The 25,771-nt window shown below is 29.0% G+C and overlaps 1 protein-coding gene and 7 non-coding genes across 15 annotated transcripts in view; 3 read left to right on the top strand and 5 right to left on the bottom strand.

Moving 5' to 3' along the window:
• Window positions 1-25,771, bottom strand: part of LOC134827714 (phospholipid-transporting ATPase IA) — a 31,046-nt gene that overhangs the window by 2,150 nt on the left and 3,125 nt on the right. For 2 of the 8 annotated variants that reach the window (XM_063840478.1, XM_063840481.1), the window contains exons 1-13: window positions 17,983-18,336; window positions 7,951-8,071; window positions 7,434-7,617; window positions 6,740-7,376; window positions 6,353-6,684; window positions 4,765-5,526; window positions 3,774-4,130; window positions 3,574-3,710; window positions 3,399-3,518; window positions 3,128-3,320; window positions 2,949-3,067; window positions 2,752-2,886; window positions 2,592-2,690 (exon numbers count right to left, since the gene is read on the bottom strand). In XM_063840478.1, the coding sequence (XP_063696548.1) occupies window positions 2,592-2,690; window positions 2,752-2,886; window positions 2,949-3,067; window positions 3,128-3,320; window positions 3,399-3,518; window positions 3,574-3,710; window positions 3,774-4,130; window positions 4,765-5,526; window positions 6,353-6,684; window positions 6,740-7,376; window positions 7,434-7,617; window positions 7,951-8,071; window positions 17,983-18,217 (3,431 nt within the window). In that variant the 5' untranslated portion in view covers window positions 18,218-18,336. Of the gene's footprint in view, window positions 1-248; window positions 646-793; window positions 1,045-1,141; window positions 1,748-2,591; window positions 2,691-2,751; window positions 2,887-2,948; window positions 3,068-3,127; window positions 3,321-3,398; window positions 3,519-3,573; window positions 3,711-3,773; window positions 4,131-4,764; window positions 5,527-6,352; window positions 6,685-6,739; window positions 7,377-7,433; window positions 7,618-7,950; window positions 8,072-12,587; window positions 12,653-17,982; window positions 18,337-25,771 lie in introns of those variants that run through there. The other 6 variants (XM_063840483.1, XM_063840484.1, XM_063840480.1 and 3 more) reach the window with 6 other exon arrangements.
• On the bottom strand, window positions 5,580-5,650 carry Trnag-gcc (transfer RNA glycine (anticodon GCC)). Its single transcript has one exon. It is a non-coding gene; the product is annotated as a tRNA-Gly (tRNA).
• Window positions 9,079-9,150, top strand: Trnae-uuc (transfer RNA glutamic acid (anticodon UUC)). The gene has a single exon. It is a non-coding gene; the product is annotated as a tRNA-Glu (tRNA).
• On the bottom strand, window positions 9,313-9,384 carry Trnae-uuc (transfer RNA glutamic acid (anticodon UUC)). Its single transcript has one exon. It is a non-coding gene; the product is annotated as a tRNA-Glu (tRNA).
• On the bottom strand, window positions 10,190-10,261 carry Trnae-uuc (transfer RNA glutamic acid (anticodon UUC)). The gene has a single exon. It is a non-coding gene; the product is annotated as a tRNA-Glu (tRNA).
• Window positions 10,477-10,548, top strand: Trnae-uuc (transfer RNA glutamic acid (anticodon UUC)). Its single transcript has one exon. It is a non-coding gene; the product is annotated as a tRNA-Glu (tRNA).
• On the bottom strand, window positions 10,842-10,913 carry Trnae-uuc (transfer RNA glutamic acid (anticodon UUC)). Its single transcript has one exon. It is a non-coding gene; the product is annotated as a tRNA-Glu (tRNA).
• On the top strand, window positions 11,081-11,151 carry Trnag-gcc (transfer RNA glycine (anticodon GCC)). The gene has a single exon. It is a non-coding gene; the product is annotated as a tRNA-Gly (tRNA).

Below are 25,771 nucleotides of genomic sequence, written 5' to 3'. Positions count from 1 at the left end.
AAATATTTTTTTTTATTAGTGAAAGTTTTTAGATTTTTATTTCGACAAAAAACAAAACTAATTTTGTTTATTATTTTTTTATAACATTAATAGACTCCTTTATTGCACAACAATTAAAACAAATAACGTCAAAATATAAATAATACAGTTAAATTTTTAATAAACGAACATTTTGAGAACAAAAAATAATTTAATAACCAAAAAAAAAAATAAATGTTTCATTCGAGATTTCGTTTTATAAAAAAAATGAACGAACATTAAAAATTTTCACTGTAATTTTTTCATAATATTTAATTAATTAATTATTCCTATCTAGTCAAAATATTTTTAATATAATTTTATACAGTAAGCTCTTATACAGAAAAATTATTTTTTTTAAAGCTTTTTTTATTTAAAAAAATATGTTATTCTATCCTATAGAATTTTGAGCATGCTTTTTATTATAATTTTTTTTACGTATATTAATTATATATTTAACAAACTTTGTCTCATGTGCGTTGTTTGTCAGGATTTTTCTTATTCCTATTGAAGTAAATTGTAACAAAAAAAAGCTATTGATGGAATGGAAACTGAATTTTGTGGAAGTTTTTTCATTGTTCGGGTCTCGTTCTAACATGACTTTATCACAGATGCTTCTCTTATCTGCTAAATTAATTATTATTTATATAAAAAAAAAAAAATGAAAAAAATATTGAGATGAATGAAATGGCATGACATAGTTTTACAGAAGTAAATGCGAGCTCATGGAATTCTATAGAATTTTGAGCATGCTTTTTATGGCATGAAAACAGAAGTAAATGCGAGCTCATGGAATTAAGAAAAAAAAATAGTGGTCGAAAGATACTCGAATTTCGTATTGAGTATGTCTGGTCCTATCCACTTAAGATTTTTATAAATTAGATTTTTTGTATCAAAAATAAGGTTTTCCCCCTTCCCTTCAGCACTCAAATGTATAATTGTGTCGTACTACTTGTTCCATTCTCCATGGGAGCAACTGTGTTTCGTCTTCTTCGGCGCCACGCCCTAATTCTGGCCAATAATATTCTGTTTAGGAAAAAGAAAGAAAATTCAAGAGATTCTATTCTTTGTGTTTTGTTTTTTTTTTTTAATTTGAACTTTGGAACAATATTTTTTATTTTTAAGGAATTCTCAAACCGTGGCAATATCAATTTTTATTGTTTTGTTGTGATGAAGGAAAGATGGAACGCACTCTGTGAATGATAGTAAATATCTTGTGTATACTAATTCTTGCTTTTTTTTATTTATTTTTAAATTATTTTATTTATTAAAAAAAATCGGTTACAAGAATTAGTAATACTCAACAGGATTTTCATTTTGTACTTTGTATAAAACAATTTTGCTTGCGTGATTTCACTATAAACTTGATAAAAGGCCATCAAACTGCTGTAAGAGGGTAAAAGCATCACTTGATGAAAAGCTTTGATATCTAAGGTTTCTACCAAAGGATTTCTAATTTTTATTTTTTTTTCTCTATTTAATAAAAAATTCAAACAGCCAAACAATAAACATAAAAAATATTTAGATTTATTTATTTACAAAGTCATATTTTTCGTCTTATACTTGTCAGACTTTTATTACTTGATCTACGCTTTCGGTAGACTTTGGAGGGGTCGTTATGGCACTTAAAAATTGAGACATTCTTGATCGAAAATGAACATTCTTGGGAAAACTTGTACGACTTTTCATCGATATATTGCTGCCATTGAGGTCTTGCGTATCTGGCATACTGTATTTTACGGTAAAAAATTATTTTTTTAAAAAAATCTAACTTTTACAAGAAAATTCAAAAATAAAACACTCATAAAAAGCCCAAACACAATAAATTCTACATTTAACAACAGGCATAAAACTACTAAAAATGAAAACTGAATTAAAAATAATTTTTAAAGAACACTTTCCATTAAATTGGATTGTTTTAAGTTAAAAAATTCTTAAATTCAATTAATAAAATTAAATATATTAAAACTTTTAATAATAAAAAATTATTAAAGATTAACTTTCGACGGTATTAAAAGGTAAAAAAAAAAATTAAATTAAAAAAAAAATAGGGAAAACTTTTTTAGTGCTTTTGAAGAGACAGGAGAGTCAAAAAATTTCAAGAGATAGATTTTAAAAATTTTACACCCATTTGGAAAAAATACCTGATCCTTTATTTTTTTATAGAAAGTATTGTTGAAAGCAGAAAAAAATGACGATCACATATAGAGCTTATTTTTTTTTCAATAAAAAAATACAAAAAATAGTATGATGTGACATTTCTATTAAAAAACGACATTTATGTGATTTTTTTTTGTAATTGTTTAACAAACACTGATTTGACGTGATAAAACAGACATTTATGTATGAAGAAACAAACTAAAAAAATTGGGTGTCAAAAATTTAACAAAAAAATAAAGGTGTTGTGTCTGGTATGTGTGTTTTTTCCTTAGAGTGGGTGCAACAATCAAAATTTCGTAAAAAAAATAAGAACTGATTCAAAAGAAAAAATACGGATGAGATAAAAACATGGAGTTTTGTTGTTGTCTTTTTGTGAAAAAAAACGGTGCCAAAAAGTAAACTAAAGTACTTACGAAGATCGGGACTCCTTAATTACGTGAGATGGATCTGCGTTTCGTATTTCACTTTCACGCACCTCTTCAGTCAGAGATTTAAATGCAGTGTTTTGTATTCTAAAATTAAAAAAAAAAACTATAAAAATTTGAAAACTGTGGATTTTTTGAACAAAATTACGTTCTAATAGTGACATCAGGTAACATTGATGCGATTGGTATTAGGAACAGGCCCATCCAGAAGACAGGCGAAGTGAAAACCATCGTGTCCATTCCTGTGAAAATTGCACCGACAGGAAGTACTGGCCAGACGTTACTAAAAAAGAAGATAAAAGTTTATTAAAAATTTGAAATTGGATTAAAATTCGAGAAAATTACCTGTAAATAATAATAAAAATGAACCACAATCCAATTGAACCCCATATCGAATAATGGGTCAGCCACGTCCACGAGTTAGTGATGAGACCCGCCTTTAAACAAACTGTTACGACGACATACTGCAAAAATGAGGTGATAATTAATTAAAAATTATGGGAAGGTCACTGGAAATGACATACCGTGTAGACTATATTTCCTAAAACTAAATATCCTCCGTCTTGCCCATTTCCCCATAGAACGTCACCTTTGTACGCGTACATGGGCAACCAGAAGAGAAACAAGGAATGAATTAAAGCGTTGAAAATCCACACCCAAAATACCTTGACATTGAATAATTTAGCGCTCTGCGATGGTTTATAAAGTGCCGGATATCTAAAAAAAATTAATTTAATGAATTTTAAATATTTTTCGAAAAAAAAAAAAAAAATTTTTTTTTTTCGATTTTCTTACTTTAACATGGTCTCCGCTGAACACACTTTATCAAAGAGACCCATTGCAAACGGTGGTAACGCAGTGAAAAATACATTATACAACCCGATGGTCCATCGTTCGAACAAAATTTGACCAGACCTGGAATTGAAAATTTTTAATATCAACCGTTTTTCATGATTTTTATGATGCTTACCATCCCGAGTAAATTGCAAACCATAGTTCGATCACATAAAGGCAAATATTTTTGTAAAAACTGTATAATATCAATTTACACATTCGGCTGTAGTTCCAAGCACCATGCACAAGAAGTAGTCGTTTGAGATACTTAAACTACAAAAAAAAAAAGAAATTTTATAAAAATTCTAAAATTTTTGATGAAAAAATAAAATTTACTTGTGCAATGCTGTAATCTGAAGCACATGCTGCTTGAAGTCCCTCGACTCCGGAAATTCCGACACCAACATGTGCTTTTTGGATCATCGCTACGTCGTTAGCACCATCTCCAATGGCAAGCGTAACTGCTTTTGTGTGCGTCGTTACCAAGTCTACCACTTCGGCCTTTTGCATCGGTGATACTCGACAACAAATGACAACTTTACACGTGATACAAATGTCCAAAAATTCCCTTCGTAAATCACAACTTAAAGCGTATTTTAGAGTTTTTCCGTCAACAATTAAAGCGTAATCCTGCTCCGATCGGATTTGATCGCCAAAGTGGGCAGTATGGCGACTGATTGCGTCGCGAGTGTTCTAAAAAATACGAAAAAAATAAAATAAATAATTAATTTTTATTTAAAAGTTTTTTCCTAGTTTTTTCAATAAAATAATCACAATTTTTGGGTTTTTCAAAATTATTTAAGATAAAAAAAAAATCAATTTGCACGACTAAAAATATTTTTTTTGTTGGAAAATTTAAGATATTTTTGGCAATATTTTTCAAAATCGGAGGTCGCAAAATAATTTTTTATTTGTTTCAAAATAAAAAATTTTTTTTTTTAAATTTTTGAATTTTTTTTCGAAAAGATCTTCAAATTTTTGGTTTATTTTTTTCAAAAAATGTAGCAAAATGCTTAGTTTTGAAATATTTTTTCTCATAAAACAACTTTTGAAAAATTTTTTACTTTTTATCATATTTTGTTATATTTTTAAAGAAAAATATTTTAACAAAAAATGTATTTTAATTCTTTCAAAACTCCGCTCGGAGTAAAAATAATTTTTTCAAAAATATTTCAAAATCGAAAAATTATATAAAAATATCTAAAAATTTTGTTTTGATTTTTTTCAATTTTTTTTTTTTTTTTTTGATTTTGAGTGCAATCAAAAGAAACAAAAATTTTAGAAACGATTTTTAGCGACTTTAAATGAAATTTCATGTGATACTCACATCTAGACTCTCTTCATTCAGAATAATGAGTTCCATTCCGTGTGATAGTAACTTGCAAGAATACCCGATATTGATTGCCGTTTCTTGTTTGTCACCCGTCAAGACCCAAATACTGATGTTTGCCTTGATAAGTGAGGCGATTGTCTCTGGCACGCCTTCTTGCAGCTTATCCTCGATCGCTGTCGCACCCAGCAACGTCAAATTCGTCTCAATCAAGTCGGCAGCGTCCTCAACTTTGCGTTCGCGTCCCACCAAAGAGGTCGATGCCTTGTGATACGTGTGCTTCCAATCTTCGTACACGTCCGGCGGAATAATTGAGACGGCACAACACAACGTACGCAAACCTTCGGTCGCAAATTCCTCCAAATGCCTCAGGGTCAACTCCTTGAATGATTGTCCATTGGATGCAAGACGTTCAAAAATCACCGTATCGGCACCTTTGCAATACAATTTGATTTCTCCTTTGGAATTTCGCGTGATGACGGACATTCGTTTGCGCGTCGACGTGAATTCGAGCACATTGAGGATCTCGTACTTTTCCGTGACACCAAGCGCATCGACTTCGACATGGTGGGGCGTTCGTGTTTCAAAAATGTAACCGAATTTCTGGGCACCGTAGACGAGAGCTCGTTCATCGGGACTTGCGGCATGATAGACTATCGTTCCGTCTTCCATTTTTTCCGGAATCACCGTGTGACAGACAGCGAGTAACGTGAGGAATTCTTGAACTAATGCGGCAGACGAGTTTTTGTTGAGGATTTTCTGGAAAATACGAAAAAAAATAAGAGTTAGACAAATAAAAAAAGAGTTTCCTCTGCATCGGCCGGGAATCGGACCCGGGTCACCCGCGTGGCAGGCGAGTATTCTACCACTGAACCACCGATGCTTCGTGAGATGAGTCATTTTATTTACGAAGGCAAGCTGTGTGCGCATCAACTCGCATAAATTAAACTTTACTTTCTAATTTTAAACAATTTTATCTCGTCTGTGTCATTCATATTGTCACATACGGGTCAAAATAATATTCAAAAATATTTTCGATTTCCTCTCAGGCTGAGTAAATTTACTTATTTAATTTTTTATTAAATTTTTCCCTTTGATATTTTTAATTTTTTAACTAATTCTAGAAAAAAAATAATAAATTAAAACATTTTAAAATTTTTTTGTAATTTTTGATTTTTTTTGAAAAATATCTTATTTGGGGAAATTTCGATTTTTTCCAAAAAAAGTTCAAAAATCATCATAAAACTTATTTTTATACGAAATTTTTTTACCACTTTTTTAAACAACGAAAAGTGTCTTTTTGACTACTTTGGAAAAAATCCGTACTTTCAAACTATCAAATGTGATTTCTTTTTAATTTTGAAATTATTTTAATAAAATCTTTAAATTGATAAAATAAAATTTATTCTTAAAAATTTTTGAAATTGATCAAGAAAAAAATAAATAAAAATTTTTAGATTTTCTTACTAAATTTTAAGAATTCAATAAAAATCAATTTTTTTTTGAGATTTTGTTAAAAAATTTAATTAAGAGGAAATCGAAAATTTTTTTGATTTTTAAATTTACAGTCTAAAAAAATGCTTACCTGCACTAAAGCCGATTGTTCAGGCGAATCTTCAACTCCATAAATATTCTTCGCTACTGACATCTTTTTGAACTCCATCACGTTCCTCGTTAACGTTCCCGTTTTATCTGAAAAAATGTACTTCACCATGCCAAGTTCTTCGTTCAAATTCGATGTGCGTGCCATTGCTGGAGTATTTGACTCTTCGTGATACATTTCCTTATCCATGTTGATGAAAATTGCTTGCAAGAAGCGAACCATTTCCAGAGTGACTTGCAATGAGATGGGTATCAGATTGTTGTATAGAATTACGAAGGTAAGTAAATTGTATCCAAAGTTTTTGCTTAAAACGTCTAAAAAAAATAAAAAATTAATTAACGAGCGAGAAAAGAGTTTTAAAGGACTTACTATTAATTCCTAAGTACCAATCACTTTTGAAATGTTCCCTAGTCCATATTTCGTTGAATATGGCACTAACAAGGCAGAGCATGATTAGAATAAAAAACAGCATTAGTATTTGTGTGTTTGTCAGTCTGTCGACAGTGGAACGCTTTAATGGCGCCGAGGTAGAATTTCTCATAAGTTTTGTGTCGTGTCCGGTGTAGACAATGACACCAAAAATCCAGGAGGTGTTTCGTAGCATGGCACCACGTTGCAGTAGCTGATCTGGACCCAAGGCCACCGCCTGTTTGCCATCCTCCTTCAATACCCCATTGAACTCGTACAGATGCCGATTTGGTGGTTCGCACTCCAGAGTGCCGAAAAATTGCGCCAAATCTTTTGTATCGAGAATTTTCGCTGTTGCCGGTACCCCTTGACGAATTTTCAAGTTCGTTTCACCGTCCAAGTTTGCGGTTTCAATAAAGGATATGCCTTGTGGTTCACTTGACGACAACACAATCAAGTCTGCCGGGAAAAAGGTGTTATTTTGAACTTTTACAATGTCACCCACGACCAATTCTTTCCACTTCACCCAACGCCACTGACAATCTTGCAGTCGTTCCACTTCGCGATGATTGATTTCATCATCGGCTCGATGTCTTTTCTGTAAAAAAAAAAAAATTTAAATATTTTTTCAATGAAATTTCGGAAAAAAACTTACGATATCTTCTACAATTTCCTTAATTGCACTCACAGACAAAATAAAGAGTAAAGGTACTAAAGTTGTATAACGACCTGTGGGTGAGACATCGGGAATTTGTTGTAAAAGTGCGATCAATAGAAAAAAACAATTTGAGTAACGTCTAAATTGCTCGAAAAGAAATGACGGTATAAAAGTTATTGCACTGCAAAGAAAAGAACAGAAATTGCAATTAGTATTTATTTAAAATGAACAAAACGTGTCTAATTTTTTTTGCACCCTCATACACCGAAAAAAACATAAACTCTCTAATAAAATGACGGAAAAAAAGCTCAATTTAAATGGTATGCGGCGAAGAAATGCAGGTGGTCGTAATTTAAATGAACGTGAATATTTGCTTTTGTTAATTATCTTTTTCTGTTTTGCACAGAAACAACTTTATTTCCCGCATGAAAAAAAAACTTGTTTGCAAAAAAATCGATTTTCTCGTTTTGTTTCGTTTTCGCACAAAATTTCATTCTCGGACCGCGAAACTCACCTATATTTAGCGGTTGATATATGATTGTTACAATACTTTTGTGGCTGTGGCTGATTTAGAATAATTATTCGTTTATCTTGCTCGTCCAATGTCACCCCGGATGTGGTGGCATCATCATCGTCTATAAAGAGAACAAATGAGAATAATTTTAGTAATTATCGCAGAATTTATTAAATTTATCATGCAAACAATGAAAATTAAAGAGAACAAAAGTCAGTGTGATTCGTTCGGTGTAAATTCCCTAAAGAAAACTTTAAATTTTTGGCTTAATTTCAAATATTCCAAATTTTTAACGAGATAATTTGTGTTAAATTTAATTTCATTTTGAATCAAGAAGAGGAGAAAGTTGAATTGATAAAGACCGAACACAAAAAATTCAATTATTATATTATTCGTAATAAAAGAGGGGATTACGAGAGGATTTGAATAGGATATTGCCATATGCTTTATATTGAACATTTTTGGCAGCTAATTTAATTTAATAATATCTTTTTGTTCAGTTTCGGTAAAAAAGGACAAGTGAACCTTGACATGACAATTGTACATTTCCGACTGTGCTTTTTTGTCGTATTAAACCTCACGTGACTTAATGTGTTAATTTGCATTTGAAACAGCATTTTATGTCTATTTTAAATGCAAACATATTGTTACCATGATTTTTTTTATCATTATTGTCGAGCAAGTGTTTTACATCGAAATAAGTGTAAAAAGTCATGATATAATCGAAAATTACAAGTCGTCTCCACTTGAGGATTTGATAAGTTCAATTTTAATTTACGAAAAATAAATATAAATACAAAAAACGCAATTTTTCAACACTGAACTTGAAAAACAATAAACAAATCCGTGGTGTGACAAAAAAACCAAAACTTTATACTTGACATCAACTTTATTGCGAGCAAAAAAAAATATGTACTTAAAGTTGAAACACGCAATCAACTTTTACAAAGCACAAAAGTGATCTATTTTTACACGAAATAAATTAGCATTTTGACAAAACATGAAACTTTGTCAAGTTTTTACGCTTCGTGTTGTTTTTTTACGTTCTTTATATTAATCATGTGCAATAGTTTCGTACAAGTTTGCAAGTTGCAGATTAAATATGCGATTTGTCGGGTGGGTGGTAACTCCCATATTGTCTAGTGGTTAGGATATCCGGCTTTCACCCGGAAGGCCCGGGTTCGATTCCCGGTATGGGAAATTTTTTTGTTGGATTTTCATGGATTTATTTAAATTTTATTAGATTTTGTGTGTCTTAAATTTTTCGTTGGAGCTCAATAAAATATTTATTTTTTAAATTATTTTAATAAAAAGTTAATTTTTTATTTAATTATTTTATTTGAGGGAAAACTGACAAAAAATTTCCCATACCGGGAATCGAACCCGGGCCTTCCGGGTGAAAGCCGGATATCCTAACCACTAGACAATATGGGAGGCGTACTGATTACTCGGCGAATACATGCGAGTATATATGAATGATCGTGTGTCAAAATTTTATTTTAACCAAAGCACTTGAAAAGTAATCATACGATTTTGTTAATGTCTGTAATTACCTGAATAGCTGCAAATTGAAATTAAATGTAGAAAAGACAAAAATTATGATAATGGGACACCAATATGATGAAGATAACATTGAATTGAATGGATGCGTTAAATCAATGCGTTGAATCAATGCGTTATGGAGATCAAATACTTGGAAGTCATAATTGATGATCAATTTAATTTTAAATTTTATTAACACAAATTACGTGTCAAACAAAATATCTCGCATTGTTGGCTTTATGAATCGCAACCGAAAAAAATTACCAACGCAAACAAAACTGACACTTTAGAAATGCATGATTGGAACACACATAGACTACTGCAGCACCATTTTACAAAAAATACAAAATAGAGCACTAAGAAATTGATACAGCAGAATAGGATTTGATAAAAAAGAAAATAATCTAAAAACTTAAATTTTTCTTGAAAACTTAAATTTTTTATGAATTGTTATTTAGTATTTATTAAAAAAAACACTAGAATTTTGTCTGTATTTTCGTAAGTTTTGTGTCAAAAAAGCTGAAAAAATCAAAATTTCATCAAACATTTAAGTATCAATTTTTTTCATTTGAACAATTTTCAAGTGAATTTAATTTATTGCTAAGTAGCAAAAATGTCATATAAATTTTTAAGTACTTTTTAATTAATTTAAAAAAATAAATCTTAAAAAAAAATTTACAAAAATAATCAAAAAAATTTCCCATACCGGGAATCGAACCCGGGCCTTCCGGGTGAAAGCCGGATATCCTAACCACTAGACAATATGGGAGTTATATGTAACTCGGTTAAAAGCGTATTACGTTCTGCTCATATTTTGTGTTTCTAGTCCAGTGTAGAACGTATTACACTGGCCAGTACTGGATTTTAGTTTTGTACGGTACGCTTCATTGTGAATGAAATAAACGTTCATAACATTGTGTTTGAAGTTTTCATTCGAAAAACTGACTTAAAACTATATGCGAGTTAAACACAGATACATGTACATCCCATATTGTCTAGTGGTTAGGATATCCGGCTTTCACCCGGAAGGCCCGGGTTCGATTCCCGGTATGGGAAATTTTTTTGGCAGTTTTTTTTTCTTTTTTATTAAAATCAATTCAATCTTTTCAATTCATTTTTTTATTTTATAACTTAAAATAGATCTTTTAAGTTTTTTTTTTATTTTTTAAATAGTTTAAATACCAAAAATTTATTTAAGCTAATTTTCTTAAACAAAATTCCGTAAATAAATAAGTTGCATTTATATAATTTTTTTTCGTTTAATTTCAAAGAAAATAACTGGAATCCTGGCTTAATAAATTTAATTAAAATATTATAAATTAAATTTAAAAAAAAATAAGCAAAAAAATTTCCCATACCGGGAATCGAACCCGGGCCTTCCGGGTGAAAGCCGGATATCCTAACCACTAGACAATATGGGAGATATCTAATACGTACGCCAAAAGTAAGAGAGTTCTACAATACTTCCTACTTTATCGACTTTTGTTTACGTATGCCACAGAACCAACTCACATTATGCGTACCGAAACAACATATCTATAGAGCACTGGAAAAAATGTATAGCGCAATCGTTCATGTAAAATCAGACGCATCGGTGGTTCAGTGGTAGAATACTCGCCTGCCACGCGGGTGACCCGGGTCCGATTCCCGGCCGATGCAGAGGAAACTCTTTTTTTTTTTTTTTTTTCTTTTTAATTTTTGAATCAAGAAACCAAATTACTGTTTAATAACTTTACAAACATTTTTTATGTCTTCAAATTATTTATTTATCCTCGTTAATGGATTTTATTGTCCATTTCGAAGAAATGCGGCAAGACAGCACAATTACGAAATAAATCAATAACGCTGCTTTTTACGTGGAAAAATAAGTCTAATGTTTATCAATTGTCAAAGTCATTGCTAAAATAATAACAAGTGAAGCAAAAAGGAAGCCGTACATAAAAATAAAGTGTAGCATGGAAGCAAGGTCTCTCGGCAATAATAATAATAGTATGTAAATATAGTTATGCATGTCTGTCTAAGGATTAGACTACCTTATTATATGTGTAAATATTTTTGCGCTTTGCGGTCGTTCTTTCAGCTGTGCAAACAAAATTTAATCGAAAACTTAAAAGTTTGTACAAAAAGGGTACACTTTTGTCAAATATTTAATTCATTCGAAAAACCTTTAGTTAAAGAGTCACCATTAATTTTTGATGAGAAATTTCCTCGTAGAATAATAATGTTGCTTGAGAGCGACAAAAATTTTTCGAAAGAAACGAAAAAGAAATAATCACAATGAAATGTATTGACATTTACTGAAATCGTTGCCAAAAAAGCAATATTGCCTGGTGAATAATGGAACGTTTGTCAACATCTTTTTAAACAAGAAACAAATTACGACAATTCATCAAACGCAGTTTAAAAAAATCTCCATTCGAACGAAACCGCATTCCAGACACACAATTTTTTATAATTCAATTACTTTCAATGTTCATCGATTCAATGAAGCCACATAAAAGCAATATTTTATTGATATTGCAATCAGTGAATATTTTACAAGCTGAGATTTGCTACATGAGTTTTACTTCCTTAAACTTTTTTATTTCTTGTGTACGTTCTGCGGATAGAATTGCAAGAAAAAAGTGCGAGATTTGCAATAAAAATGATGATGCCGAAAAAAGTCTGTGGTCATGATCATCACATTCACAATTGATTTTGGATTGTGGCCAACTCTCGCTCTTTTTCTTCGAACGATGGTGCAAAAGTGCAGTTTTAAAAGCGAAGCAATTGTAAAATGGAAATGACAATTTTTATCGTAATAAAAGAGGTCTGCTCATTATTGCTTTGTTACCGACGACGATGCATTCCGAATTCGAAAGTATATGCAAAATTTTATTGCTAGAAACGAATAAAATATTTAAAAAAATACAATGGAAAACTTTAATTTTGGAAGTGCTCTTATAAAATTTTCAGCAATGCTAGAGGGCAACTAAACAATATTTCGAATGTGCATTTTTGTGTATTAAAAAATTTACCATTTGAGTGTAAAAGAATTTTCTATCTATAAAAGTTGGTGAATGTTATGTGAAAAAATTAGGAAAGATTAGCTTTACCGAGGAAAGATGTCTCCATTATTAGCTTCTGGATAGTTGTAGTGATTTTTTTTGTCTTAAAAAATTTTTCTACTGTTTTTCACATTTTCTTTTAGGACATACACAGGTGCTACTAGTTCATTACACTTTTATTAACTTTCCATGGTAGGCAGTTAAAATACATAAAATGTATAATTTATCATCACACTTAATTCGAATTTTCGTCTGTACGGGTGTTGGTTGTTACTTGAAAAGACCCAAGAGTCGTTAGAGTTTAATTTTATTTATTCAGTTGATTTATATAGCTCGATTCAATAAATTATTATTTTGTTTTTCTCTATGGAAAAACATAAATGTGGAATTTAATAAATTGTCAACTACAAGCTAAAACAGACACTTTTGTTCTGTGACACTCGATGTTTTCACATCATTTTTTAGAACAAAAAAAAAATAATACTATTCAGGTCATGCTTAGTATTTTTTTTTTGTGTGCATGATAATTTCTGTTTTATAATTCTAGTGATTATTCGGTAAAATGTTCATTACGCACAACATTTTTATACTATGTGGGGTGAATAGGTTGTCTAAACTATAGAAGTTATCTCTACCAATAAGGCGACTTAATTTAATTCTATTTGAAATTTTTGCACCCTCCTATTTTGATATAGAAGGGGGAGGGAGATCGTAAATGAACAGATTTCTTACTGACATTTTTTAGAGTTTAAAAAAAAGCAAGTACAGTCTTATGGTATTAAAATCTTTAATAACATAAAACTTTTACTCTAATTTAAAGTAGACGAAAAAAATCCCAACCATTGTCCCTAAATGTTCCTTCAAAAACGATTGTAGTAGCTGCGGCTAGGTCCTTCATAAATGTTTCATTGTAATTATGTATTGATTGTATGAAAATTCCGACAAATAAAGTTATGTTATGTTATGTTAATATAATACTGAACTTGCTTTAAAAAGACATTCCCTAAAAAAATAAGGTCACGTGACCAAAATAATTTTTTTAAAAATCCGTTTTGGATAAATTTTAATTTAATTTTCTTCAATTTTATGAATCCTTAAATAACTTTAAGAAAAAATTCAAAAGTGTTGAAAAATGCAGATTAATATCCCCCCCCCTCCTCTAGGATTTAAACAAAAATTCAAATTATTAAATTTAGTCGCCTAAAACATAAAAGATAAGCGTAATTGATGGTCACCATAATTGTATCTATTTACTTCTTGCGTGATATGAGCTCTCCACGTGGGTTTATAATTATAATGTCTTACATTTATGCATGTAAAAAACGTCAACAATTTATCTGTGCTTTGTCATTTTTATTGGCACGCCAGGATATTCACATAAAATCTGTGATGTATGATTTTTTTGTTTGATTTTTGCACGAATGAATACAATTTTAATTAACATCAATCAATCGATACAACAAGACACAACCAATTAATATTATTGTTCTAGAAATGTGATTCCAGGAAAAATATCGCTACATCATCAACGCGGCATTTATTCTGTGTTAAAATGCATCAGATACTTTGTTGTTTTTATTGTATATTTAAAATGGAAATAGAAATTTTATTGATTTTATGGAACATATACACGAAAGTATACAGAGTATCCATTCAAGAGAGTTTGAGTCAATATGACGACAAGGAGTGTAAATTGATTGTGGGAAAATGGACACTCGACACACATTCAAGACGTATGATGATGTAAGAATGATTGACGAGTTGTATTAAAAAATACCGAGAAAAACGTGCTGGGGGTAGGTAGCACAGATAGGCGAAAATTTTTACATTAAAATGTAATTTATGGATGTCCATCAATCACAGACGTAATCAAACAAAAATTAAACTCGCAGGTATATTGATAAAACGATGGTAAATAAACAAATAATATGAATGTGGATCATTTAAAGGGTTAAATGATGAAATTTGTTGAAACGTAATAGATACTTGACGAGTTCCACGTCAAATGTACGGAGTTTAGGTTAGGTTTGAGGATGCATCACCGCGTTCCGAAGACCCATTGTGATCGTCAGAGTTTAAAAACATGTCTTCCGATTTCAGGGATTTCAATAAGGCTTTAGGGGTCGAAAGACCTATGAAAAATATGAAACTTATGTTTTTGGATTTTCCAAACACTCCTTTGCTTTTGAAATGAACAAGGAGTGGGAGGAATTTGAGCTTTTTCGTTTTTTAGCCATAACTTAATGAAATAACAATCCTAGAACTACACTTGATTCATGAAGTATTGACTGAAAAAACGAAAAGCTCAAATCCCTATCACTCCTCGTTCAGTCCTGAATGGGGGGGGAGGAGCTTGAAAAAATCAAAAACGTAAAAGTATTAATTTTTCGACCCCAAAAGTTTCATTGAAATCGTAAGACATGATATTAAACTTCGTTCATCTGACGTGGAATTCGTCAAATATTGGAAACAACTTTTAAACTGGTTTAATCAATTTATAAAAAATCGTTGTATCAAGATAAAATTGTTGTAAAGCTACACAAAAAACTACAATCATGCAATTTTGAAGTTAAATTTTACAGATAATATCATCAACGAAATACTTGACGACTGATGATGATCTATTTTTTTCTCTTCTACGTTTTTTTTTTTTATCTAAAGTCTTGACCTATATTTCCTACTGTTTTTATTGTTTTATTTTTTGAAACTATTAAAATAAATGAAAAAAGTTTGTAGTTTATTTTTATTTAGAAAAAAAGTTATTTTTACACAAAAAACTTTAATGTTGAATTTTTAATTATTCTTTCCATAACATTAAATTCTGCGAAAAATTATTTATTTATATATTTTTCTCATATGAATGAGTAAATAAATGAACCGGAAAAATCATTGTTATAAGAATGGAGGTCAATGTCATTGGCAGAAAAAAATTCTTTCACATAAAAAAAAAATATTCAATGAACAAAAATTTAATAAAATAAATTTTTCAGACAACAAATTTTAAATATTTATATTGAAAAAGGAAAATATAAAACATTTTTGCTGTCATGGATGGCAACAAAAAATGCGCTATTGATTGTGGGTGGGAGACCTCATGTTAGTTTCAATATTAAAGTTAAAATGATTTTCATGTAGAAAAAATTGAACCTAAGTGTTTTTGTGACAAAAATGTCGTTTTTTGGTTTGATGTTTAACATATGTTTTTTTTTGCAAAATTTAAAAAAAAATGACTTTTTGTTCTAATTTAACATAATTTTTCTTAATTCTGTAGAAAACTAGTTACTAAATAACAAGAAAATTCATAACTAATACACATTAAATTACATCTAGCATTCATATTTAAAGTAACATTCACAGACAGAAGAAAACAAATTATATTAAGGCATTTCTAAGATATACATCGACAACATATAAAAAGTTAATAGGGTTAAAAATTATGATTTTGGCTTCCTCTAATAGTAATGAAAATTATATCCAGCTTACTATTCGTATGAAAATGGGTCCGCAATTTTCTATAAACGTACGTTAATGCCATTATTATAATCGTACGTTTGTTTTTTCTAACTTTTTGTTGTTCAAATCGCTTTTGCTTTTATGGCGTTCCGCTTAGATAGCATATGTTAGCGGGAAAATTTTCAAACAGTCGAGGGAACTTGACCGATAAAAGTTGACGTAATTTTGAGCAAAGTCGCACATTTCCCTCGATTCCGCCTAACATTTCCGTCTACCATATCAAAACAGAAAATATTTCTTGTATTTTCCCATGTATACAGGAAAAAGTTGAAGGTCGTTCTTTTTATATGCTATATGTGCTTTTTTTGTGTGTGTATAAAATTTTATTCAATAACACTTCTTTATTTTTATGTTATTATCGTTTCAATTCCTTGTTCGTATTTTTTTTTATGGTGTTGATGGTAATCTTTCATTCATGAGTTTCAAACTAATTTTTTTTTTTCAACAAAATTTTCTTCATTTACAGCATTTTTCACTGTGTGTGCGCAGCAATTTTATCATTTTTCATTCATGCACCTCACGGCGCGATCCGATGATATGTTGTTGTTTTTCATTACTTTTGTGAGTTAACAAACAGGTCGACAAATGAATCACATTCCCGTTTTGTTATATTTTTTTTTTTATTCGTGTTGCTGCTCTATGACATGCACATCTAAATTATTAATTATTTTTTGTAGTGTGTGCGTCTCAATGAAGGTACATATGCTGAAAAATGATAGGAAAACTTTGTTTTTATATTTTTTTCACTTTTCACGTATTTTTCATGGTCATGTCTTTTGTTTCACTGCCAACTTCGTTTTTTTTCTTTTAATAACATTAACCTTGTCAAAATTGTGTTAATTTTTATCAAACATATTTTTGGGGATTTTGCGTAAAAATGCTACTTTTTGTTACTTTTTTGCGTATCACCAATTCACTTTAGCAATTATCTACGGAATTTTAGTAATTTTTTGTTTGTTTAAAAAGGTGAAAAATAAATTGTTTTGGAGTAAGGAAAAAAGTTTTTTCGCGAAAATTTTATGAGCGACAGATTTTTATGATGTAGTGATGGCGACGTTCTCTACAATACAAAAAGTCCTTTTCTGATATGAGTCTCCTTTTTCCTTTTTGCGTACGTACAAGTCGCGCTCACTTACACCAATACAAATGCATGCATACTCGAAGGAAATTTGTGTGAATGAATGCGGTGTTTGTGAGAGTAAATAAATACAACAGGGTGGTGTTTTTCTCAGGATCAACTTTTTGTAAGTGTCAAAAAAAGTGGAGACGACAGGTTTTTGTGACATATGGAACAAATATTCCTAAAAATTTTTAAAAATTTAAAAAATCGGTCAAAAAAAAATTAATTTTAAATAAATTTTAAATTAAATTTTAAAAATAAATTTTGAAATTTTTTTCCAAAAAATTTTAAAAAAATTAAAATATTAATTAAAATAATTTTAATTAAATTATTTTTTTTTAGAAAAAAGTTTAAATTTTTCCGATTTTAATTTTAAGTAAAAAATTAAAATTTATTTACAGGAAAAATGATTTGTTGTCCCAGTCCGCTTTTTAGACATTTATTTTTATAAATTTATGACTAAGAGATTTAGGGCGATTGTGTCATCGCTACAAACAACAAAAATAAACAGATGTTTTGTTCAAGTAATAAAACAATAATGTGCTCTGTGATATTTTTCGGGTGATGAGTTCTCATTAAAATACAGTAGTGAGCATATTTTTTTCAAAAATTCACTCATACAAGCAAATTTTACAAACTCTTATCATAAAATCAGAGTGAAAATAAAAAATCAGCTGTGGCATCGTAAACTAAAATTGTTTGTATCAAAACACACACTGTGACAAAAGTTCCGCGAGAGTTGTTGTTGTTGACGGTCGCGAGAGAGAAGTGAATGTAAATAAATGGCAGTGCGCATGTGTGCTCGCTTACTTATTCTCAGAGTTGACGTTGTGTCTGTGGTGATTGCCGTCGAGTTGCTCAAGATACTTGTGGCACTAACGTTTGAGTTACCACGAAACGATCGGGTTTGTTTTGCTCTGCGATGAAATTGTTGCCGACCACGATTGTATTGGTACCGTAGCCAGTTTGCAGTTGTACGGCTACACTGTCGCACTTGTTGCGTTGCATTTGCGAGACACTCGTCCCATCTTGAACTCGATTCCATCTCGCTCCTCGTAATATTTATGACACTTGCAATTTTTTTTGTTTTATAAATATTTATATTAATTAAGAGGAACACCAATTTCACTATTATAAATCAATTTACGATTGTAGTAAACAACAGTTTTTCATTTTTTTTTTTCATTGAAGAAATATTGTTCTATGAAATGAATGTACATGACAGTTCTCTTACATCATCGTTGGCTTAATGAAAAATAATAATTAATATTCTGTAAATTGCACTCCTACACAATCTTATGCACTTTTTTCCGTTCTTTGTACTTTTATCGGATGCCACTCGCAAAAGTGTCATGTTCAATTATTTATGGCACATGGACAAAACATGCATCGCAGCATGTTGTTTAGAACGGTATCGGAAAACGCCCCTTTATTTATTTCTTGTTTTTGGCATGAATTGTATTTTTATCAACTGCGAATGTTCTGCAACTAAATTCTACTGAAGAATTTTTTTTTCTAAATTACGCAACACTTTTAATTGCACATCATTTTATTTATTTACAAAACGCAATATTGCCATTTCTGTTTTAATTTGTGAAGTAGTTGACTTTAATAGTTCATACAAATGCAAAGAATAATTTTCTCAAGTAACGACCACAACAAAATATTAGAACGACTTGATAACCTTGCACTTTAGAAGTTCTCGTGATAATTTCATAAAGAAGGCAGGTGCAATTTTGAAAATTTTTTCATGTTATTTTAGATTTTTAAATATTTTCTATATTTTTACTAATTTAATTTTTTTTTTAATTTATTTTTTTTACAAATTTTCAAAAAATCCAAAACATGAGTGGAACAAAAAAAATTAAAAATTTCATCGAAAAATATCACTTTTTGTGGGTTTTTTTTTATCATATTTTAAAATATTTCAAGAATTTTTTGAAAAAAGATTTGACAGCTATAAATTTTTACTAAAATTTTCTTAATATAAATGAGTTAATATCAATGTAAAAAACACAAAAAATATTCATCAACGGTCAAAAATTGTTTAAATTTTGGCATTTTGTATGAAAAAAGTATTTAAAAAAATTTTACAGCAGCTAAAATGGAAAAAAATTAGTAATATTGTACATTTTTTTAATAATTTAATTCCAAATTTTTGTTCAAAATTTAATTGGTTGGTTTTTCGGTGATTTTAGACACATTTTTCAAAAAGTGCTAACTTTTTCCATTACCGAAATTTTATAACTATTAATTTTTTTAAAAATATTTTTGAACGGCAGAATATTGTTCAAAAAAAATTTATTAAAAATAAAGATAATTTCCTATTTCCTAATATTTAAAAATTTTAACATCAAAAATCGAAAAATTGCAAATATCGTTTTTTATTATCCTTATTGAATTTTTGATATATTTTAGAAGAATGAAATGTAAAACACTTTTCAAAATTGTTTCTGCCTATGTCACTATGAACTGACATTGAAAATTTGAAAAATTCAATTATTTCACTGAATTGAACAAAACAATAATAATTATTATAATTTTCTCGTAATTTTGCGGTAATTTTTTTGTTTGAACAGAACTTAAGGCAGTCGCAATTGTGTTTATTTTTCTAAAGTATGACTCACTTTTATCAACAAAGGTGACGCAATTTCCATTTTTTAAAATATTTTTTTGTATATTTAAGAGTTTTTTGACGAAAATTTACATCCAATAATTATCCAATTTTTTTGATTTTTTAAATTTTGTGTTTGCTTTGTAACGAAAAAGTTAAATCAGTTCAATTTTTAAATTATTATTCGAAAATAACTTGATAATCAGAATAATTTCATTGTGAGTTCATGACTTTAGTATCCATTTCGTATTTTTTTTAAATCACCATTTTTTTCAAAAAAAAAAATGCAAAAATATTAAATATACGTTAAAATTTTGGCAATAAAAATTTTAAAAAAATTTCATAGCACTTAAATGTTTGAAATTTGTAATGTAATTTTTAATGTTGTCGATAATTTTTTTAATTCCAAATTTTTTTCAAAATTATAATTGAAAGTTTTTGAAAGTTTTTTAAAACACATTTTTCAAAAAGTGTTTCTGCCGAAATGTCACTATTGAACTGACATTGAAAATTTGAAAAATTCAATTAACACTGAATTGAAAATTTTAAAACAATAATAATTATTTTATTATAATTTTTGATATATTTTAGTAATTTGTAAAACACTTTTCAAAATTGTTCCTGCCTATGTCACTATGAACTGACATTGAAAATTTGAAAAATTCAATTATTTCACTGAATTCAACAAAACAATAATAATTATTATAATTTTCTCGTAATTTTGCGGTAATTTTTTTGTTTAAACAGAACTTAAGGCACTCACAATTGTGTTTATTTTTCTAAAGTATGACTCACTTTTATCAACAAAGGTGACGCAATTTCCATTTTTTAAAATGTTTTTTTTTTTGTAAATTTAAGATAAACTCAACCATCTTTGACGAAAATTTACGTCAACTAATAATAATATCCAATTTTACTTTGTATTAATTTTAATGAGCTTATTGTGTTTGCTTTGTAAGCCGATAATTCTATTAGAAAGCAAGTTATGCAAAAATCAGTTCAATTTTTATTTTTTTCTTAATTATTATGATAAATAACTTGATAAAATCAGAATAATTTCCTCTTTGATTGTGAGTTCATGCCTGACTAATAATAGTAACGGACTGTCTATATTCGTATAAAATAATAATAATGACGATATGACATAATTTGCATCTAAATCACCATTTGGCAGCTCACAATAAAAACTGCTAAACGTAGATATCGTACAATGAACGAAAAATACGCGCGTGCATAAAATAGTGTAAAAATTGCATTCAAAAAAAATTTTACAATAGCACTAATAAATATGAATGAGATGATGACTTTGTATTATTATTCTTTTGTATGTCGCACAATAACTTTTTTTTTTCTAACAATTGATATCATGAAAGTAATTTTTTTATCAGTTTAAGGCACGTTTATCTTCTAAAGATAGCGAATTAGCACATCATCATCGCCGTCGTTGTCTTTGTTGATCCTCCTTGGGATTTTATTGTTTATTTTACTTTAAAAATAAACACAGCATAAATTATTGAGAAAACACAAGACATTTGTTTGATTTTCCATTTAATCGTGTTTTTTGAGTGGGTAGTTTGTTGAAAACTTTACTATTCTATTTTTAAAACAATGCCGACCAACGGCCACTGACTTGTTATTTTGTTCAAACAATTTTTACACTTTCTTCACATATTTCGTGTTGCGGTGCTCTGGAATTTTATTTGCTATCACTTTTCTCTGATTATCATCATTATGTAATTTTAAAGCACATTTTTTTTATTATTTACCCATCATTTTTTTATTAATAATTTTTTTTCAATTATTTAAAGAAAAATATTTATTTTTTCATTGTTGAACTTTGTCGCGGTAGGTGGCAATTTTAAATCGCTTAAAATGGTAAACAAAAAACACTTTGACAAAAAGTCGTAGTCGATGCTACTGTGAAAGTGATCGCGAGCCAACTGAATGAGTGACTGATATTTACAAACTGTTTTGCGTTCTGTGGCGAACGACTACTACATGTGTTTTATAAGTGGGGAATCACTTGAAATTTTTTAATACATTCATACAGCGGTACTAGGGTTGGCATTGCTATGCATTGTGATTTTGTTTATATTTTTCTTGAGAATCATTCATTTTTTGCTGAAATATTTCTTTTTTTGCATTAATTAAAAAAACGAGTTTTTAACACGAATTTTATTTCTTTTTTGCTGTCTCGTTCCGTTCTTTTTATTATTTCACTCAAAAATCAAAATTCGATTTCTTATACAGAAAATCATGTAAAAACAAGTCTGATAATAGCTCTATAATCATATGTGAAAGTGCCTGTGATTGTGTAAGAGAGAACCCATACGTACTTTCTTAACTTGCTGTATTTACGTTTATTGCAATGAGTAATTTTTTTTTGCAAAACTTCGCACGAAACCACTACAGGTCATAGAAATAAACAGTTATTAAGCTGTTTATATGAATCTCGTTGATTTATTTGTTTTGTTTAAGTCTATGCGGATGGAAGTTGATGAAATATAACGGGGGGAAAGAGTGGCACTCACTAAAAATGACGTCAGTTGATGAGACAACGAACACCTTTAAATACTTTTTTTCGGGTGTTTTGAATTTTTTTTTTTATGAATTATTTAAAGAAAAAGGTATCGATTACTTTTTATTTGTAAAGAAACATCGGTTATCTGTCAATACCAAAGTGCGTGACGTGGAAAGTTTTTCATAGCGTTTTTACTAATTTTAAAATATTACGAATAGAGTTTAAAATAACGTCATATCAAAATGTAAATGGAGACACGAATATTCTTACTTTATTTCAAAACAAATAGATACGAGTTGATAAGATATTATTTATTTGCTTATTCTAGCAAATAATATTTTTGTATCAACTGTTTTTCATGCACTTAAAGTTATAATTAATGAATTTAAAAATATTTCAAATTATTTTAGATTTTAAAATATTATTGTCGATTCATTGAGTAAATTTTAATGATTTATCTGTAATTTTCAACAATTTTTTGTTCGAATTAAATTTAATTATTACATTTTACTAAAAATTTAATTTTTATAATTTTATTTAATTTTTTTAAAATTATTCAATTTTCTAAATTTTATCAAAATTATTATTATTATAAAATATCAAATAGTAATGATTTATTTTTAGTCGAATCAACATCGAATTTTTAGTCAAAAATATGTAATATGTTTAACTAAATAACTAGTTTTGAGAGAAAGCCGGCATTCGAAAAGCCGATTTAAAAAATCGAAAAAATTGATAAAATTACAGAAATTTTGTAAAAAAAATCTTAATTATTTTTAATGAATTTTTCATTCAATTAAAAAAAATAATTCTAAAAAATTTTTTTTTGACATTTTAATGATTTTTTTTTACCATTTTTATTTTATTAAAGAAACAAAAAAATAAAAAAACAAGCAATTTTGAAAAAAATTTGTTATTTTTTATTAATTTGACGTTTAATTGAGATGTGATCGATTTTATAAAATAATTACTACCAAATTAGGAAGTTTTCAAAGTAAAGAAAAATTAAATGGATAATGTTCAGTTAACTACCAAGTCACTCAATCATGCAAGCACGTTAAATTGTAGAATATTGATTATCATCAGACTGAATGTCGTAATAAAATCAGGACATCAAAATAAAACAAACATAACATTAAAAGCTTTATGACCGATGATGATGATAAAATAACTGATGGACCTCACCCAGTTTATGCTTAGCGCTATGTACAAAGTTGGGTCAATCAAATCACATTGATTACTATTTTATTACGGTCAGAGTACGGTGCCGTCGCACACATTCGGACGTAATTGACGAAAATTATGTGTGTTTGTCTACTTTTATGATGAATTTATTGATTTGAATCGCGTTGCAGAGAGATTTTCTCGACGAAAAATCATTAAAATTAACAAAAAAGCGTCGATTGTACGTTAACTAGGTTACTAAAACAAAAAATAATGATCAACTACCTTCGTATTCCTTAATTTTCTTCCGCAGAAACGACGATTTTAGTGTGCTGGGACGAGAACCGCGGAATGCAATAACTTCCTCAAAGGCGGACTGTTTGCGTCTCCGTGATGCGGAAGATTTGGCGGAAGATGAGGAACGTTCACTTTTTGTGGGGGAGCCCTCGCCGGAGCCACTTGTGCGCGACGACCGATTCGACGAGGACATTTTTGTGCGGGACTTGTTGGAACGCAGCGACAACTTGCGACGCTCGTAATTTGGCGATAACGAGTCGCGCGTTGACGCGGAAGAACCACGATGTACGGACGAAATTTCCAAATTGTTTGTGGAAATAGTGGAGACGCTTGGTTTGCGCGGCGCTCCACCGCTACTTCGGCGATACGGGAGCTCTGTTTCTGACATAATACTTTTGATTTCTACTTCAGAGTTTTCGTTTTAGGCACAATTTTGAATTTTAACGAGCTACTTTTATTTTTAAAGCATATGTGTGATGTGTGGTAAGGCACTCCTTTTTAATATTATGTACATTTGATTCATTATCCTTTACACTTTTTTTTTCATGTGACACACTTTAACTTATCATATTTTTTTTCGTAATCCTCTGTCTCGAGCACGAATGTTTCCCGACAATTTTCGACAACTAATTAACGTTTATTATTATTATGATGTCGTCCTTCTCGTTCAATTAGTTTGCTGTCGTTGCTGACGCATAACAATGAAAATTATTATGTTGTATCTTTTGCAATGAACAGTAGTCAGCTAGAATACTGGAGCTAGAGTGTACATTTTTTTTTTATTTTTATTGAAAAATTGTTTAAAAATCCAACAAAAATCAAATAATTTCTAATTTTAATTTTAACTTTAAGTAAAATTTTTCTATAAAAATTTTTTCTAATTAAGAGCATAATTTTTTTTATCCCTTAGACATTATTTTATTTTTTTAAATATTTTTATTTTATTTTATTTTTTTTTTTACTATTAATAGTATTATCTTCATTTTTTTATTATTTTTAAACGTTATTTTGGACGTTAAATGTTCAAATAATTTTAATAACCAATTAATTTTATTTTATATAATTTTTATATTTAAACCTAAAACTCAAACAAAATATCCCAAAATAGTTGAATTAAAATTATTTTGGTCACGTAACTTAAAAAATTTTTTTCTTATAAATTTCATATATACATATTTACTTCGTTTTTTTGTATGATTATATTAGTTCTTATTTTTTTTTGTTATTTAATTTTTCAAAAATCAAATGTCAAAAACTTTTAATTTAAAAATTTCAAGAATTCTTAAATAAAAATAAAAAAAAATTTAAAACACATTTTTTTTCAAATTTTGTTTAAAATCAGAAAATTTATTGACTTTTGACTTATTCCCACTTGTTATTAAATTTCTAGCTCTATTTTCTAGTCGACTACCGTTATTTCACTGAAGAACAAAATAAATCGATTGTTTTTTTGCAGAGAAACATATCCAAACTTGTCTCATTGCTTCTTTTTATTTATTTTGACACATTTTTTTTACCTTTATTGTCAAACAATAAAATGCAACATGGACACCTTTCATTAGCATAAAAGAACAAGACGTTATTATTTTAATTTTGCACTCCGACAAGGTCGTATTAAATTTTAAATTGTTTGTGACAAAAATACAAGGCGTTTCCACTAAATTCCAATTTATTTTTATTTTTTTTAAATCTCACATGTTTGAAATAAAATATCTCGTTTCGCGTGGTAGTCGATGCGTTGCCAATTCGACTAAAAAGCAATTTCCATTTTAACAAATTTTTAACGACGATTTCCACGAGTTTTTCGCAACAAAGAGCGAACGAACGTCATAAATAAGAAATTTTCTTTAATTTATTTTAGACATTTTAAGTGCAATTTAAAATAAATGCACAACACAATTTCGCAAAGTGAAGTCCAATAAATACTAATCTAGTGTGAAACTTAAAAAAAATATATTTTTATTTATTGTTTGACGACAAGGTGACACGTTTTGTGATTATAA

Source organism: Culicoides brevitarsis, chromosome 1 (genome assembly GCF_036172545.1).
Source record: "Culicoides brevitarsis isolate CSIRO-B50_1 chromosome 1, AGI_CSIRO_Cbre_v1, whole genome shotgun sequence".
Lineage (NCBI taxonomy): Eukaryota > Metazoa > Arthropoda > Insecta > Diptera > Ceratopogonidae > Culicoides > Culicoides brevitarsis.
The sequence above is the reverse complement of the archived record's forward strand: the minus strand, read 5'-3'. Positions and strand labels throughout refer to the sequence as shown.